General features: G+C 47.6%; 1 protein-coding gene across 6 annotated transcripts; it reads right to left on the bottom strand.

The window, feature by feature from the left end:
* Positions 1 to 60: 60 nt before the first annotated feature.
* Positions 61 to 13514, bottom strand: LOC122390600 (tubby-related protein 3-like). 6 transcript variants are annotated; one of them, XM_043383721.1, is made up of 2 exons: positions 13212 to 13514; positions 61 to 2096 (listed from the first exon to the last, which is right to left on the bottom strand). In XM_043383721.1, the coding sequence occupies exon 2, from the start codon at positions 2028 to 2030 to the stop codon at positions 666 to 668; it is 1365 nt and encodes a 454-aa protein (XP_043239656.1). In that variant the 5' UTR covers positions 2031 to 2096; positions 13212 to 13514; the 3' UTR covers positions 61 to 665. The 6 variants fall into 6 exon arrangements, with proteins under 6 accessions (XP_043239656.1, XP_043239701.1, XP_043239694.1 ...); XM_043383766.1 differs by having other exon boundaries at positions 13121 to 13223; XM_043383759.1 differs by having other exon boundaries at positions 13125 to 13223.
* Between the last annotated feature and the right edge of the window lie 4476 nt (positions 13515 to 17990).

Below are 17990 nucleotides of genomic sequence, written 5' to 3'. Positions count from 1 at the left end.
TCCCCAGTGGCAGATTGAGGGACAGAGTCAGCTGGACGGCCGGTCGATACACGTCTTGGACAGACGGCGGACAGGCTGCTACTGCAGCTGTTTATTGGGCAGCTCACATACCACGGCTCACAGGTGCTAACAACAACTGGACGGACTGGCACCGCGGCGGCCTCTGTGACCCATCCCCTCCCGGAATCAAACAAATATGACTAGACTTAATCTGGGCACGGTGGCATGGCTGGCACCGGTAAGTTTGTGCGATTGATACAGACCAATTTACAGTTCGGTATTGTCACCGTAAAGACACACGAAATACAGCAAAAAGCTATAGTAGTAATAGTAAGACAATGTGTAAATAAGACACACGAATTTCCGCGTAAGTACGTCAGGCGGATGACATAATCTCATAAATAATCCCACTGCCGAGCGCTATCAATTCGGATTCGTCAAAGCTCGCTGGTCGTCGCGCGGCGTGCGGCGGCCACTGAGCAGCGCACGCTCTGAGCTCTCCTGGAATAAAAGGTGCGCCCCGGGGCGAGTATTCGGTCGTGTCTGGTGCCCCGCTGGGGCGCGCACCGTCTCCTGCTGTGACTAGATCAGGTCAGTCGGTCGGCCCGCTGCGCCGGGCAGACTCGGAATGTGCGATCGCTTCCCGTCATCGGCCGGCGCGGCCGTTACTCGCAGGCCAGCTTACCGTCGAAGCTGCTGAGCGCGATGGCGAACGCCTGCAGCGCACACATGGGGTAGCGGAAGTCCATGGTGAAGACGTCTTCCGCCACCCGGCCGAACTGCATGATGATGTACTCGAGGTCGTTGTCGTGCACCACCTGGAAGTTCTTGACGGAGGCCTGCGTGACGCGTCCGTGGAAGTTGAGCACGTACGACTGGGTCTCCTCGTTCCAGACTGGCGCCTTGTTGTGCAGCTCGAGCAGGTTGTCCATGCGCTTGTTTCGCCACCGCTCCAGCAGGCCCTCGGCCTCGGTGGCCGGCTCCACGGGGATCCGCTTGTGGTCGGTGGTCATGGCCGGTATGATGACGGTCATCCGCCGCGGCCCCTTGAAGCCGAGCACGTTGGTCTCGTACACGACGGCGGTCAGCTCCTGCCGCGGCCGCTGCTCCTCGCTGCTGTCACCGGAGCGCACCTTGCTCGGCGGCAAGCCGTTGTCGTAGACGGTGAACATGGTGCCCAGCAGGTTGGAGCGCAGCTTACCCACGAAGGCCTCGCCGCCCCGCGACAGGTCGGTCGGGTCGGTTGAGATAAGATAGTTACTGGTGGCGCTCTTCTTCCGTTTCCGGCCGGCAAGCAGAAACACCTTTTTGCCGTCCTCCTTTTCCAGGTGCAGGAAGTAGGTGGGGTACAGGCCGCGGTCCATGCCCTTCCGGTCCCGCGTGATGCGGCACTTGATCTGCACGCCCTGGGCGGCCGGCGCCAGCACAAACTCCTCCAGGCCGTCCGCCGAGTCGACACCAGTGACGCCGGTGGCCAGCTCGCCCCAGGCGGTGCCCGACTCGGCGCTGCCGGGCCGCAGCGGCGGCGGGCTGTCGGCGGCCGCCGGCGGCGCCGGCTCGCTCGCCGTCGGTATCACCGGCAGCGACTGCTCGGCCTCCTCCTCCTCCGAGTCGTCCACGGAGAGGTTCAGCGTGCGCAGCTGGCGGCCCGGCTGCTCGCGCCGGCCCGACACGCCGCCCGGAATCTCCTCGCTCTCGATGTCGAGCTCTTCGTCGAACACCCGGGAGGCGGGCAGCACCTCGACGGCCGTCAGCGTGTCCGGGTCGTCGCGCTCCGAGGTGAACTGCATGGGCCCATCGTGGCCGCGCAGGCCGCCGTTGGCCGTGCCGGGCCGTGAGAGCGCCGAGCCCGGCCGGCCGCGCGCCGACTGCGCCCGGTCCGACGGCTGCAGCACGGTCGGCGTCTGCCGCTTCTTCTTCTGGCGCTCCTCGATCAGACGGCGCTGCTTCTCCATCTTCTGCTGGCGCGCGTCCATGTTGTTGAAGTAGGCATCGTCCTCGACCAGGCCGGGGCTGCTCCAGGCCGACATGGTGAGACGGGCACACGGTCTCTGGCTGACTCGGGCCGAGCCAAGCTCAAACAGGCATCACTCCGCCTGGAAAAAACGCAAACAAACGAGGTAGTGAGGTGCTCTGACACGCACACAGACGGTATCGTGAGGTAGCACAACTGATCAAGAGATTCAGTATATATGTAGGTAAGAGCAGTTGTGACAAGTTAAGCGACTGAGTAGATCAGACGATGTGTTAGTACACTGGTACGCAGTGTGGCTGAATAGACTCATCTGACATCAAACAGCCGCTTCTTGCCGTAATAATACTATTTTGCTCACCAAAAATGTTACGACCCGTCTACTGTTACTGCCTTTCTACTTTTTACTCAAACAAATATGCATCGGTATATGTAATTGCAGTACAAATCTAGAGATGAATGTTCCTCCAGGACATTAATCCAGTAATGTGTTCTATAATCTATGTTACTAAAAAGGTACGTCTAGTTAGTTAGTTCCCATAAGTAAACGCCACAAGGCCTACTCCGCTATCGGCGCTCTAGATCGAATGGCCGACAACGGACCGGCGATACGAGGGCGCCATACCGGCCGCAGCCGGCGGCCACTGCCGGTGGCGACGCGTCAGTACAGCGCGGCTACCGACGGCACCATAATGACTTGTACTGCACCGCACCGGCGGCGGCGCTCCGTAATGGCGGTCATCGGTGGACGCAAAGGTCAAGGATGTTCCAGCCCTGGCAAGGGTCGTAATCGCTTTATGAGGCGCGATTTCTTCGCACCCGTGAGGGCGCAGTATCAGGTGGTTCCAGGAACACATTTCTGATTCAACCCTACTAAGGATTAACCCAGATGAATTTAACCCAGATGGTAAATGATAATTTCCGACCTCAGGGCGGTCGGGCCTAACATGAGAAGCGACTCCATGGTACGCCCCCGCCTCGTGTGTCCCGTGCCCCTGGGCGGTGTCGGATGACGAAGATTCCGTTCCCGGTAATGACGACTGCCTAGACGAGGATCGGATTCGCTGCCCGGGGCTACATATCTTGACCAGGAGACGGTGCCGCCAATGAGCGTACCACGCCATTCGACCCCAATGTGTGGAGACTACGAGATGCACTAAATCCCCGGATATAGAAGCTTTGTGTAATGGCGAGATATTCTGTATCATTAGGAATTTAAAGATAAATCAAACGGTTTAGGGCGTCACGTTATTGGAATACCAGCTGCCACCAACAGTTTAGTGGAAGTAAGGCATGAAGCATTGAGTTACCAACAAAAAAGTTAAAGGATAAACAATAGTAGCTAAGGCGCTAGTGCGTTACAAAGGCTCGTATGGCAAAGGACTAGTGCCAAAAGAACTCGCCCGAAGGCCGAAAGCCAAGTACCTGTGTAGTGATAAATAGTATTTGTAGTGCGGGTCATCGTCTCTACCGTCTGATTGGGGAATTCGTTATTCCGGGGAATTCGAAAGGTTTAACGCCAGACATGTGCATGGATCCGAGTGATGGATCTATGATCTCAGTGAATCTCGAAGCAAAGTACAGGTAGGGATCTATGATCCACCAGATCCGGCGTGAAAAATACATCTTGGATCTATGATCTCATATGATCTGACGATAAATTAAGAACATGGATCTATGATCTGAGTGGATCCCACCATGCACCATATTTGAAACCATGTTTTAAAGGGTTTCTATGCCAATAAGTGACACAAAACTATGGATTATGACGTGCGATCAAATAAAATCACTAAAACAGAACGTTTGTGAGTTGAAACAAGTTTTTTTTTTTTTTTTGGATATATGTGTTGACAAAAAATAAGTGAGGATCTGTGATCTCACATGATCTCAAGCAAAAAATGAGACTCGGATCTGTGATCCCTACGGATCTCTCGATAAATTACAGAGCTGGATCTATGATCCCGTCGGATCCGAGATCAGGACCCGTGGGATCAGATCCCAGATCCATTTTCTCGGATCCATGCACATGTCTGTTTAACGCTCACCGGTACAGGAAGCCCACTTCAGGCTTTTTCGGCAATATCTCCACAACACCTGAACACTGAGCAGACCAATACAGCAGATTTTCCAAGCCTGGACCAGGACACCACATAAAGTTATGACGTGACATGCGAGGTCACGTTCATCCGAAGTAGCAGTTTCGGTGTGATTTCGGCGAGATATACGGTATACCTACTGGATTGAGGTGTATGTATGTTTCTGCATTGTAATTGGTTTCAAGCATGTCTGTGATTATTCAGGGTGTAACATATGTCCAAGTAACATGCTGCAAAGCTGTCAGTGGCAGTAAACAGCCATGATACTACAACTATTACAACTATTATTAACTATTTACAACTATTACATTAATCCAATACATTAATGATGCTACCATGCCCTCCTGAGAGCTCCATTTATGGGTTGCAGAGAAGTTTTTTTGAGTTCGTGTGGAACAAGGGTCCTGATAAGATCAAGCGACGCTTTATGATGCGGGACTTTGATATCCCATGTTTGAAAACATATAATGATTCTTTGAAAATTTCCTGGATGAAAAGATATGTATGCTCGGAAGATGCTTGGAAGTTTTTAGCAGAAATGCAGCTATGTAAAAATGATATTCTTTTCTCGTGTGGTGATGCAAGCTTCTCGAAAGCTGTAGGTTCGGTTTCAGATGGTATCAATCCGTTCTGGCGGGAGGTTTTTAGTAAATGGGATGCCTTCAAAAAGTGTTTTGAAGTCTTACCGGAAAATGTTAAGACGCAACCTTTGTTTTTGTCCTCCTTCTTCAAGCGTAATCACAAATTTATGTGGAATGGCCGTCTATACAGAGCTGGTTGTACCAATGTAGGTGACATTTGGACGGATGAAAGAAGGTTTATGAATATTGCTGAAATAAACAACACTTATGGCTTGCGTCTCCAACAGCTTGAATTCGCGGGCATTGTTAGAGTAATAAGGACAGCATTTACGGGGGAGTTGCCACCTCATGACATTGGACCTAAAATGCAGCCAGCGTTGGCAACTCTCTTAGGATGTAAGGGAGGATGTAGGATATACTATAAGACAATGCTACAGCATAAGTACTTTAAAACACGGGATGGTTTAAAATCACAAATAAAATGGAATAACGATCTACAGTGTCAGCTAGAATGGGACCTCATTTACAACAGATTTGCGAGCTGTACTAAAAATACTACTCTTAGATGGTTCCAGGATAGATTAGTACACAGAATATTAACGACAAACGTTTTCGTGTCAAAATTCACTGAAGAAAGTCCATTGTGTACATTCTGCAATGCAGATAGAGAGACGCTTCTGCATCTTTTTGCTGAGTGCGAACAGGTTCAATGTGTTTGGAGAGCAATGGTGAGCAGGGTCAGGGAGCGATTGCATTACAATGTTGTTCTAAGCAAACGTGCAATAATTGTTGGATTCGAGGAAAATGAGACATTTCATATGGCTGATGCTGCAGCTGCTATTCAGAGACTGTTTTTGCTAGGGAAATATTATATTTACAGAACAAAAGTGGCACAGCATGGTATAGGAATAGCTGATATGTTTTCATTCTGTGATTTTATGACAAGGGCAGAGTTTGGTAATATGCGAGTGGGCATGGCCGATACAGAAAAGAAAAAGGTAGAGGTGCATCAAAAACTTTGTCTCATTAGCTACACATCTCACGAACAGGAACAACGAGCGTAATAACAGGACATATAGGGCGGGCGAGGTTCGGACGCTGAGCTGTCGCCAGATTTGCACCCCGCCCGTTCCCATCCGTGACCGGCCCTGAGGTTTTACCTGGGACCGGTCCGCTGGCTGGGCGTGCGACAGGTGTCCGGTTCTGTGTACTGTGTGTACTGCTATGTGATTGTCAGTTATGTAAATAAATTTGTGAAAAAAACTATTTACAACTATTATACTAGGGGTATCCAGAAAATTCCCAATTGTTGGCGTGACCTGACCTTACCTACCCCAAATGCAAATGCAAATGCATTCTGGGCACGAGATGTTTGCACGTGGCATGGTCATGATTCGTGCCGGACAAAAAAAAAATCGGTGCACCATAAAAATCTTTCAACAATTCTCTTTTGAATGACACGTTTGACGTCCATAATGCTCCTAGCATAATTACTTCCCGAAATATAACGATTCTTTATCGTTTCGTTTTTTAAACACCCTGTAGGTACGTGTACATACTCTTAGATCAAAACAAATACGAAAATCGAAATAGAGACCTCGAAAAAAACCTACAGAAGCCTTGCAGCATAAGGTTCCAGGAGGTCCCAATTTTCCCGACATTTGGGTCATTGACCTGACCTGTAAAGTCAACCGATGATCCAGGACCTTAGCATTGTGCATATTCAGCTTCCTTCCGTCATCGGGAGCCGAAAGACTCTAACATACGTTCGCGGCTGTAAAAATGCCAATACAGACGAGGCATCTCGGGATCATTGTTAAAAGCAAAACATATGTTGAATTTGAGATAAAACCCTACAAAACGTCAATATCAACCATCCTGTGTCAAAGACAGCTAATGTCATATAAGGTTACATATGTGGTCTAAATGGTACTTCACTATTTCCCATGTCTCGTCAGGCTATCACGTCAGCCGACAGCCACCAGGCGGGCAGCTCTGTGCTGGTGGCTGTCACGAAGAAGATGGTCAGTTCAAACATTTGCTGTGAGAAGCTGAAAACGAGAGAAAGAGTGAAAGCAGATGAGAGTGATGTCATTATGAATTTCTACAAAATGTAGGTAGGGGAGAGCCGTCCAAAACGCCCCCCTTCACCCGCGCCCTGGTGGGGTCTGTTAATAACTCGACCTGGTGGGAGGGGCTATTTTTTGCCCCCTCGTATCTCCGAAACTACTGGACGGATCCGCAAAATTCAAACGGCGTTCGAAAGCCCTGTCAAATTTGCCGTGAGAAGTCGAATTTCATTGACCTCGGGGTCACCGATGACGTCACAGGTCAGGTCAAAGATAAAATGTTTTGCCGGTCACGGGTCTTCTAGGGAATACGCTATCGGCTATAAAGTAAAACGCATTTTGTCGAAAAGCAGCGATAGGGCGTCAGTTGCCTAGTACATATGTTGCTAATACTTAATAGAGGTCACTGATAATACCAGGTCAGGTCACAGGTCAGGTCACCAAGGGTCAGCACATGAACCCAATTTTAGCTGTGTGATTCATGTTTTATGGCCAATTTTTCATTTCAAACTCAATTGTGTTGGTTATAAGAACATCAGGAACGGCTTAGGTCACTTTCTGGTGGAGGTCAGGTCAATTTCAGGTCAATGTCTTATGTCAGGTCAATAAACGTCAAATTTCAAAGTTGATATTTTTGCATAAAATGGGTATCAATTAGATGCAGCTCGTCACGGCAAGTCTAATGGTGATCTTTGTTTTGCGCTACGTGGTCTAGAATTGCTAAAAAGAGTGTAAAGGTTTGACATAATCAATTTTGAAGTTTTTTTTTCGCTATAACTTGGCCAAAAAGAGGTATCGTTCTAAAATTTGGTATGTGAATAGAAGACGGCAGGGGCTATCACGTATATTCCGGTTTTTTGAAAATCGAAACACTTTTTGGACTTTTTGGCATTTATATTAAAAAAAATTGGGGGGGTCAAATTCAAAAAATTCACAATTTCGAGATAGCAGTTTGGTAGCCCTGGTAATTCTACACCTTTTATGTCTGAACGTGTTTTTGTATCTTTAAAGCTTTAGGCCTGACAGCTCTTCCCGCGACACCTTTTTTAGGGTCGAAAACGGTAGAACATGACGTCACTCTGACATCATTTGCGGCCAACCTATCATAGCCTTTGGAAAATTTTGGTCACAATGTGTAAAATTGATGCCCGGGAGGTTACTGAAAGTTTGGTGACGATCGGCGTAGCGGTTCTGGAGGTATATCGAAAAGTCTGGAGGGGCAAAAAATAGCCCCCAACCAGGACGCGGGTTAAGGAAAAACGGTGTGTCACCGCTAAACTGGTTATTTCACCATGCGTCATTAGGTTTTTTGTTCAAGTCTTATCCTCCGACTATTGAACAAAATAATACGCAAGGCATTCGGACGTTGCATTCTGGCAAGAATGAGCTTTTGCAAGACCTCTGCAAACGGGACCTTTTACATTACGGGTGTTGTAAAAAGCCACATGTTGATGAGTTTGGTTGCATAAATATTGCATTTAATATTTCGTGTTCAGCCGTACTTTTCTACTGTTTAGGTAAGTAGAAACGCATTAAGGTCAGTACCAGTACCCAGTAAACATGCCGACGTCGGCCCGACGTCGGTAGACGTCGGGGTGACGTCGGCATCTCGGCATCGGCATGCCGACGTCGGCCCGACGTCGGTCCAACCTCGGCACGACGTCGGCTGGATGTCGGATATGCCCGCATGTACCGACGTCCAGCCGAGGTCCAGCCGACGTCGGGCCGACGTCGGACCGAGATCAATTGCTGAGGTCCAGCCGACGTCGGGCCGACGTCGGACCGACATCGGCCGCTGTTTTGACCGTTAAATTAATATAAAATAACGGGTGGTCAGTATGAAACTGGACAAAGTTTGAATTGTTACTGTGTCGAAACTTTTCAAGCGAAAGCAACGAAAATCGCGTTACCGTGCCATTATTTTGTTGTGATCACGCTCCGCCTAATGGATGTGCGACACTGGACCTCTGTCAGCCTCCAAGCGCACGCGCGCTGGCAGCCCCGCTATTGTCTTTCGCGGCACCTCCGGGTCGATTTGACGGATGGCCTGCTGGATTTTCCGCTTCAATTGTGTGTCTCAGCTGACCTGCCACCTTCCCTTATACACTTTCTGTTTGATGAGCCCCCACAGATCCTCAAGGGCTAAATCTGAGGAGTCCATGGTGGGTTCATGTCACGTGCTATTTCGGGCACCCCAGCCTCCTCAAGAAGTTTCGTGTTCTAGCGCGCGTACTGTGACTGTCGCAAGGTCGGAACCTAACAGAGCATCATGCTCTGTGTTCTGAGACTCAATAAGTGGTAACAACACGCCATTCAAACACTTTTCATAGCACAGTTCGCCCTTTACATTACCTGTGCTCGGCAAGTTACTGGACGTGTGAGCCCCTCGGACTCATGACAAGCCAGACGGGCATCTCGGGTGGATGCTTGCTCTCAGGTCGAAAGCGAAGGTGAGATCCACATTAGGAATAGTGTCTCCACCAGCTGAGGTGTAAAATTCGGCAATGAAAGGCATTTTGCTGCCACTGCAGGTGAAGTAAGATTCTTCGTCCATATGCACCTCCATGTTTTTGCTACCCTGCATTCGACCCTGTGACAGACGGCGCAGGCGGCTTTTCTGCGTATGAAATTGTGCCTCCGTCACCTTTATCCTATTTTTGTACCTGATTCCTGCTTGTTGACACATTAATTGGTCATTTGTTTTGAAGATTCCAAAATTTCTTCCCAGAGATCACAAGGAGAGCCCCAACTGTTCGGTGACGGCGCCGGTTTGTTTCTTCCGGTGCTGAATGAGCATTTTCTGGGTGATCTTGCCGTTCCCACCATGCAAAACATCTGCAAGTCCTCAGAATTTATCGATGATCACATTTTCTTCAGATCTGGTTACACCCTATGGCGTAATGTGACGCATAATGGTAGCATTTTTGTAATTTGTGTTATTTTCATAAACTTGCGCGAACAGGTCCCGGAACGCTTGCTGACTTAACGGCGCAATATTTTCTTCTAGTTAATAGCAGAAAGTTGAAATCTGAGCTGGTAATATAGAATAACTGGAAGCATTCACCCGCCAAAAATAATTAAAATCTGTCCATAATTGGAGATGCTATGCTTAATCAAATTTTGTCCAGTTTCATACTGACCACCCGTTACATGTTTCATGTTTCATAAAGAGCTTCTGTATTTAAAATATCTTCAGGAAACTCAAATCTTCCTCCACGCCGCAACCCCCTGATCCGGACTGGACGGGAAACTTTATCCCATTTGGGATTGCCCGTAAGCCGAGCTCGCCCGTAGCCGGGTGCGGTGAGTGCTTGGGGGCTGCTCAGCCTATCCTTTGGTCAGGCTCAGCCCCGGCAACTCACCAGGGCCGGGCCCAGTTCATATAGAAAGGCCAGTCGGCAAGTGTCACTTTGCCAAAGTGCCACTTATCAAAGGGACACTTTGGGAAACATTGGTGCAGGTGTGTAAGAGTGGCTATATGAATCCATTGTGGGGTCGCCCTTTCCAATAAGTGTCACGTAACAGCAATGGGACCAGGGACTCTATATGAACTGGACCCAGGGTGCTCGCCAAGAAGACCAATGTCTCCATCCTATCATCCTTCCGGCTCTGAAATGGTCTTGTCAGACCGAAAGGGCATAACCCAACAAAAAAAAAAAAAACTAAATTTGCTATCTGGCTGCGTGGTGTAGTGGTTAGCGCACTAACCTCGCGTTCAAATGACACGGGGTTCGAATCCCATCGCCGACTGATGCTTTTGGCGTGTTGTCCCAGTAAACATGCCGACGTCGGCGACTGGGGGGCTCGAATCCCGCCGCCGGTTGATATTTTTGGCGCGTTGTCCCAATAAACATGCCGAAGTCGGCCCCGTCGGTCCAACGACAAACCATCTCGTCAACCTCGGCAAACGACCTCGGCCCGACGTCGGCTCGACGTCGGCTGGACTTCGGCTGGACGTCGGAACATGCGGGCATATCCGACGTTCAGCCGATGTCGGGCCGAGGTTGAACCGACGTTGGGCCGACGTCGGGCCGAGCCTCGGCCCGACGTCGGCATGTTTACTGGGTCAGTAGCATGGCCTTCGTCGAATAGAGTTAAAAGGAGTACCGTTTCGAAAACAAACAATACTTCAGCATTTGCAAGCAAAGTTATGTCGCTCAATAAGCTGACCCATTGCAAAGAAAAATCCCAATATTTTTGTCACCTCTTTACCCGACAGCAAAATGCACCACAATTAAGCCACTTTTGGAATGTAGGACATTTTTACATGTTAACATGGTATGGGCGTTTTTGAAACCAGGTGCCGCCAGAGCCATCTGCGAATTTTACAATGCCTCTTTGTGGCAACATCAGATAAATCAGCAAACATTGAACAGTCATTTTGTACTGCTTTGGGTAGAAAACGAACTAGTCTTGCTTAGGTACTGAAGCATCTCAGATCAAATTGACAACTGAACAGTGAATTAATGGCATTTTTATGACATATTTATTTAACCTTCGCCCCAGTGGGGGGGGGGGGGGCATATGTTACCACCCTGTCGCGTTTTTTGCGTATAAATAAAAAACCGCGGCGCGTAGCGCCGCGCCGCTTGGCATAGCTTTTTGTACATCAATTTTGGACAATGTGTGAAATTTTTGACCCCAGGTCATGTCAGGTCAGGTCACCAGGTCAAGTTAACTGATCAGGCCTAAAAAAAGTTTGCAATCATGTCCAGCCTGCAGTGTTTGTCAGAAAGGTTTTAAACTTGGTGGATTGCATGATGTTATGGGCGCTTACAATTTGTATATCTCGGATTTTTTATATCTGTGACCTAAGGTCAGGTCAGTGGCATGACCTTACCATTATAAGTCAATGGAGAAAAATGAAAATGCCTCTAGATCCGTGTGTACGCATAGGAACAGTCCAAATATTTCAGAATCACAATGATTTGGACCACCCGTGACGACCAAGGTGTCTTTTTTGCTGATAGCCTCTAGAAAGGTCATCCGAGGTCATTTGAGGCTACATACAGATTTTTGCCAATAACTTTCTATTGGAAAGAGATAGAACGCTGGGGATGGTCTCATTGTGTTTGTCTTGCCGAGACGCATCGAATGATATGCAACATGACCTTTTCCGGTCAGGTCATGACCTTGACCTGAGGTCAAATTTTCAAGTTGACCTTTCAAGGTCAAATTATAGTTCATTCGACGCGTCTCGTCGAGAGGAACACGATTCTGGCAATAGAAATGTCGTGGCTTTTTTTAGGCAAAAGTAATTGTCGAAAAACACTTTGCAAAAAAACAGTTATTTTTTTAGTTTTTGCCCTCTGGAGGCTAAACCGTTGACCTGAGGTCAATTTTGATGATGACATTATCAAAAGAAGAGTTCAAAAGCTATCGATTGCTTTTCCATGCGTTTTTCTAGCTATCATAGTTCCTGGGATAAATGCATGTTTTCTGAAAAATATAATGACATTTGGCAAATTTCGACCTTTGATGACCTCCAGTGACCCCAATATTGCTCAATGACCGAAATACTTTCAAACGTACGCATTGAGAGCTATCGACTGCTTTTTACCGCGTCTTTCTAGCCCTCTTAGTTTTTGAGTTAGAGGTGGGTGGTAACATATGCCCCCCCCCCCCCCACTAGGGCGAAGTTGGCTGAGACCGCCACTGGGGCGCGGGTTAAGAAATATCAAAATCATGTTTTTGGCTATAAAATCAGCCCAATGATAATGGCGCCCCCTAAACTTCATCAGTATTTTGCTTCCACAGCACCTGTTTCACCTGCAATGTTTATAAAAGGAAGGAAACAACTGTGTCATAAATAAGGGCATGGGTCGTTTTACCTACCCTGGGCGCTTTACACGGTTCTCCGCTACTGCTACTCTTGTTTGGTATCACAATCATTCCCAGTCACTTGCATGCAGTAGGTAATACATGTTTTATGCAGGTGCAAAATATTTCCATGATCCATTCTTTTTGGTCCACCCTGTATGACTTACCCCCAATCACACACTGAGTCATCAGTCAGGTAAGGTAGAAACCTACCTGTTTTTTTTTTAAGGAGTAAATGACTATCAGCAATTTTTGAGGGTGATATGGTTTGTGACAAAAGAATATAGTGTAGCTTTTATTCAATTTTAAGCCTAGGGTAAAATGGGTAAGATTTAGCTCAAATTGAAATGTAGGAATTGGAATGGATTGGGACAGATTGCCGTCGGAGCCCATACTAAGGAGCTTGCTGTCTAGGCCTTGAATAACTATATTGCATATCAACTACTAATGCTCACTTCAGCTACTGTATGAGTCATGTGAAAATAATAAATGTCAAGTAAATGTAACCATTATGCAGCACCCAACCTCAATCTCAATCTTGACAACACTGATTTTAGAATAGTAAGTGATAGAAATCGATACCTACTAACTCTTATTTGCTGGACTCAAACACACTCAAATCCACAAACCCACATCATTTAAAATATACGCATCTTTTTTCCACGGTCCTCACCTTCGCTCTTCCAGGCTCTTCCAGCGCGACAGCGCAAATTACGCAAATTGAGCGGGAGTGTCTAAAAAGCAGACGAGATTAGCAGACGAGCCCATGCTCAGTAACTACTGGACCGATTTTGATAATTCTTTCACCATTCAATAGCAGGGAACTTATATAGGTGCCGTTTTTCGTTTTATGGCGATTGGTTCACTCTGACTGGACCAATCGGACCAAAATGGTCCAGAACCATACACCCCCTTAAAAGCAGACGAGCCCATGCTCCGAAACTACTGGACCGATTTCGATGAAACCTTCACCATTAGACGCGCCGTGGTCTGAAACGGTGCCGTTTTTGATAATTTTTTGATTGGTCCACCCTAAGTGGTCCAAATCGGTCCAAAACCGCTAAAATCTGTTGCAGACGAGCCCATGCTCCGAAACTACTGGACCGATTTCGATGAAACCTTCACCATTAGACGCGCCGTGGTCTGAAACGGTGCCGTTTTTGATAATTTTTTGATTGGTCCATCCTTAGTGGTCCAAATCGGTCCAAAACCGCTAAAATCTGTTGCAGACGAGCCCATGCTCCGTAACTACTGGACCGATTTCGATGAAACCTTCACCATTAGACGCGCCGTGGTCTGAAACGGTGCCGTTTTTGATAATTTTTTGATTGGTCCACCCTAAGTGGTCCAAATCGGTCCAAAACCCCTAAAATCTGTTGCAGACGAGCCCATGCTCCGAAACTACTGGACCGATTTCGATGAAACCTTCACCATTAGACGCGCCGTGGTCTGAAACGGTGCCGTTTTTGATAATTTTTTGATTGGTCCACCCTAAGTGGTCCAAATCGGTCCAAAACCGCTAAAATCTGTTGCAGACGAGCCCATGCTCCGAAACTACTGGACCGATTTCGATGAAACCTTCACCATTAGACGCGCCGTGGTCTGAAACGGTGCCGTTTTTGATAATTTTTTGATTGGTCCATCCTTAGTGGTCCAAATCGGTCCAAAACCGCTAAAATCTGTTGCAGACGAGCCCATGCTCCGTAACTACTGGACCGATTTCGATGAAACCTTCACCATTAGACGCGCCGTGGTCTGAAACGGTGCCGTTGTTGATAATTTTTTGATTGGTCCACCCTAAGTGGTCCAAATCGGTCCAAAACCCCTAAAATCTGTTGCAGACGAGCCCATGCTCCGAAACTACTGGACCGATTTCGATGAAACCTTCACCATTAGACGCGCCGTGGTCTGAAACGGTGCCGTTTATGATAATTTTTTTATTGGTCCACCCTTAGTGGTCCAAATCGGTCCAAAACCCCTAAAATCTGTTGCAGACGAGCCCATGCTCCGAAACTACTGGACCGATTTCGATGAAACCTTCACTATTAGACGCGCCGTGGTCTGAAACGGTGCCGTTTTTGATAATTTTTCGATTGGTCCACCCTAAGTGGTCCAAATCGGTCCAAAACCCCTAAAATCTGTTGCAGACGAGCCCATGCTCCGAAACTACTGGACCGATTTCGATGAAACCTTCACCATTAGACGCGCCGTGGTCTGAAACGGTGCCGTTTTTGATAATTTTTTGATTGGTCCACCCTAAGTGGTCCAAATCGGTCCAAAACCCCTAAAATCTGTTGCAGACGAGCCCATGCTCCGAAACTACTGGACCAATTTCGATGAAACCTTCACCATTAGACGCGCCGTGGTCTGAAACGGTGCCGTTTTTGATAATTTTTTGATTGGTCCACCCTAAGTGGTCCAAATCGGTCCAAAACCCCTAAAACCTGTTGCAGACGAGCCCATGCTCCGAAACTACTGGACCGATTTCGATGAAACCTTCACCATTAGACGCGCCGTGGTCTGAAACGGTGCCGTTTTTGATAATTTTTTGATTGGTCCACCCTAAGTGGTCCAAATCGGTCCAAAACCCCTAAAATCTGTTGCAGACGAGCCCATGCTCCGAAACTACTGGACCGATTTCGATGAAACCTTCACCATTAGACGCGCCGTGGTGTGAAACGGTGCCGTTTTGGATAATTTTTTGATTGGTCCACCCACAGTGTATATAAATAGGTCCACCCTTAGTGGTCCAAATCGGTCCAAAACCGCTAAAATCTGTTGCAGACGAGCCCATGCTCCGAAACTACTGGACCGATTTCGATGAAACCTTCACCATTAGACGCGCCGTGGTGTGAAACAGTGCCGTTTTGGATAATTTTTTGATTGGTCCACCCTTAGTGGTCCAAATCGGTCCAAAACCGCTAAAATCTGTTGCAGACGAGCCCATGCTCCGAAACTACTGGACCGATTTCGATGAAACCTTCACCATTAGACGCACCGTGGTCTGAAACGGTGCGGTTTTTGATAATTTTTTGATTGGTCCACCCTGAGTGGTCCAAATCGGTCCAAAACCCCTAAAATCTGTTGCAGACGAGCCCATGCTCCGAAACTACTGGGCCGATTTCGATGAAACCTTCACCATTCGACGCACCGTGGTGTAAAACGGTGCCGTTTTTGATAATTTTTTGATTGGTCCACCCTAAGTGGTCCAAATCGGTCCAAAACCGCTAAGATCTGTTGCAGACGAGCCCATGCTTCGAAACTACTGGGCCGATTTCGATGAAACCTTCACCATTCGACGCACCGTGGTGTAAAACGGTGCCGTTTTCGATAATTTTTTATTGGTTCACCCTAAGTGGTCCAAATCGGTCCAAAACCGCTAAGATCTGTTGCAGACGAGCCCATGCTCCGAAACTACTGGGCCGATTTCGATGAAACCTTCACCATTCGACGCACCGTGGTGTAAAACGGTGCCGCTTTTGGATAATTTTTTATTGGTTCACCCTAAGTGGTCCAAATCGGTCCAAAACCCCTAAAAACTGTTGCAGACGAGCCCATGTTCCGAAACTACTGGACCGATTTGGATGAAACCTTCACCATTCGACGCGCTGTGGTCTGTAACGGTGCTGCTTTTGGATAATTTTTTGATTGGTCCACCCTAAGTGGTCTAAATCGGTTCAAGTACAGCCCAAAAATACGTTTTCATGTAGTCAACCGATGAGCTGGTTTCCGCAGCGCGGAGGTGCCCCAGGCCCAATTAGCATGCATTTTTGCTCTAGTTTGGAAAGCAAAATGCATGACAATGGGTTTCGGGCACCTCTGTGCTGCAGAAATCTATCCGGACTCTGACAAAGTACAAACGGGTTTTAGGCATTTTGGACCGATTTCGACCACTTAGGGTGGACCAATCAAAAAATTATTTAAAACGGCACCGTTTCAGACCACGGCGCGTCTAATGGTGAAGGTTTCATCGAAATTGGTCCAGTAGTTTCGGAGCATGGGCTCGTCTGCAACAGATTTTAGGGGTTTTGGACCGATTTGGACCACTTAGGGCGGACCAATCAAAAAATTATCAAAAACGGCACCGTTTCAGACCACGGCGCGTCTAATGGTGAAGGTTTCATCGAAATCGGTCCAGTAGTTTCGGAGCATGGGCTCGTCTGCAACAGATTTTAGGGGTTTTGGACCGATTTGGACCACTTAGGGTGGACCAATCGAAAAATTATCAAAAACGGCACCGTTTCAGACCACGGCGCGTCTAATAGTGAAGGTTTCATCGAAATCGGTCCAGTAGTTTCGGAGCATGGGCTCGTCTGCAACAGATTTTAGGGGTTTTGGACCGATTTGGACCACTAAGGGTGGACCAATCAAAAAATTATCATAAACGGCACCGTTTCAGACCACGGCGCGTCTAATGGTGAAGGTTTCATCGAAATCGGTCCAGTAGTTTTAGAGCATGGGCTCGTCTGCAACAGATTTTAGGGGTTTTGGACCGATTTGGACCACTTAGGGTGGACCAATCAAAAAATTATCAAAAACGGCACCGTTTCAGACCACGGCGCGTCTAATGGTGAAGGTTTCATCGAAATCGGTCCAGTAGTTTCGGAGCATGGGCTCGTCTGCAACAGATTTTAGCGGTTTTGGACCGATTTGGACCACTAAGGGTGGACCAATCAAAAAATTATCAAAAACGGCACCGTTTCAGACCACGGCGCGTCTAATGGTGAAGGTTTCATCGAAATCGGTCCAGTAGTTTCGGAGCATGGGCTCGTCTGCAACAGATTTTAGGGGTTTTGGACCGATTTGGACCACTTAGGGTGGACCAATCAAAAAATTATCAAAAACGGCACCGTTTCAGACCACGGCGCGTCTAATGGTGAAGGTTTCATCGAAATCGGTCCAGTAGTTTCGGAGCATGGGCTCGTCTGCAACAGATTTTAGCGGTTTTGGACCGATTTGGACCACTTAGGGTGGACCAATCAAAAAATTATCCAAAACGGCACCGTTTCAGACCACGGCGCGTCTAATGGTGAATGTTTCATCGAAATCGGTCCAGTAGTTTCGGAGCATGGGCTCGTCTGCTTTTAAGGGGGTGTATGGTTCTGGACCATTTTGGTCCGATTGGTCCAGTCAGAGTGAACCAATCGCCAAAAAACGAAAAACGGCACCTATATAACTTCCCTGCTATTGAATGGTGAAAGAATTATCAAAATCGGTCCAGTAGTTACTGAGCATGGGCTCGTCTGCTAATCTCGTCTGCTTTTTAGACACTCCCAATTGAGCGAGCTTTCGAAGCTGGAATTTCAGGTCCTATTTAACTTTACCGATTCACGCATCACGACCGCTAGGGGCGCTGTGAAAGTCAAGTAAAAGTAAAATAAGTTTTTTTCTAAACATTTTTTTCCAGCTTGAATTTGCATTATACAAAATATTTTTGTCAGTTTTTGTTAAT

The sequence above is a fragment of the Amphibalanus amphitrite genome, unplaced genomic scaffold (genome assembly GCF_019059575.1).
Source record: "Amphibalanus amphitrite isolate SeventyFive unplaced genomic scaffold, NRLGWU_Aamphi_draft 000020F_arrow, whole genome shotgun sequence".
Taxonomy (NCBI): Eukaryota; Metazoa; Arthropoda; class Thecostraca; order Balanomorpha; family Balanidae; genus Amphibalanus; species Amphibalanus amphitrite.
The sequence above is the reverse complement of the archived record's forward strand: the minus strand, read 5'-3'. Positions and strand labels throughout refer to the sequence as shown.

Bases quoted from the DNA above. Each gene is read 5' to 3' on its own strand.
- LOC122390600 (XM_043383721.1), bottom strand. From the start codon at position 2,030: ATGTCGGCCTGGAGCAGCCCCGGCCTGGTCGAGGACGATGCCTACTTC.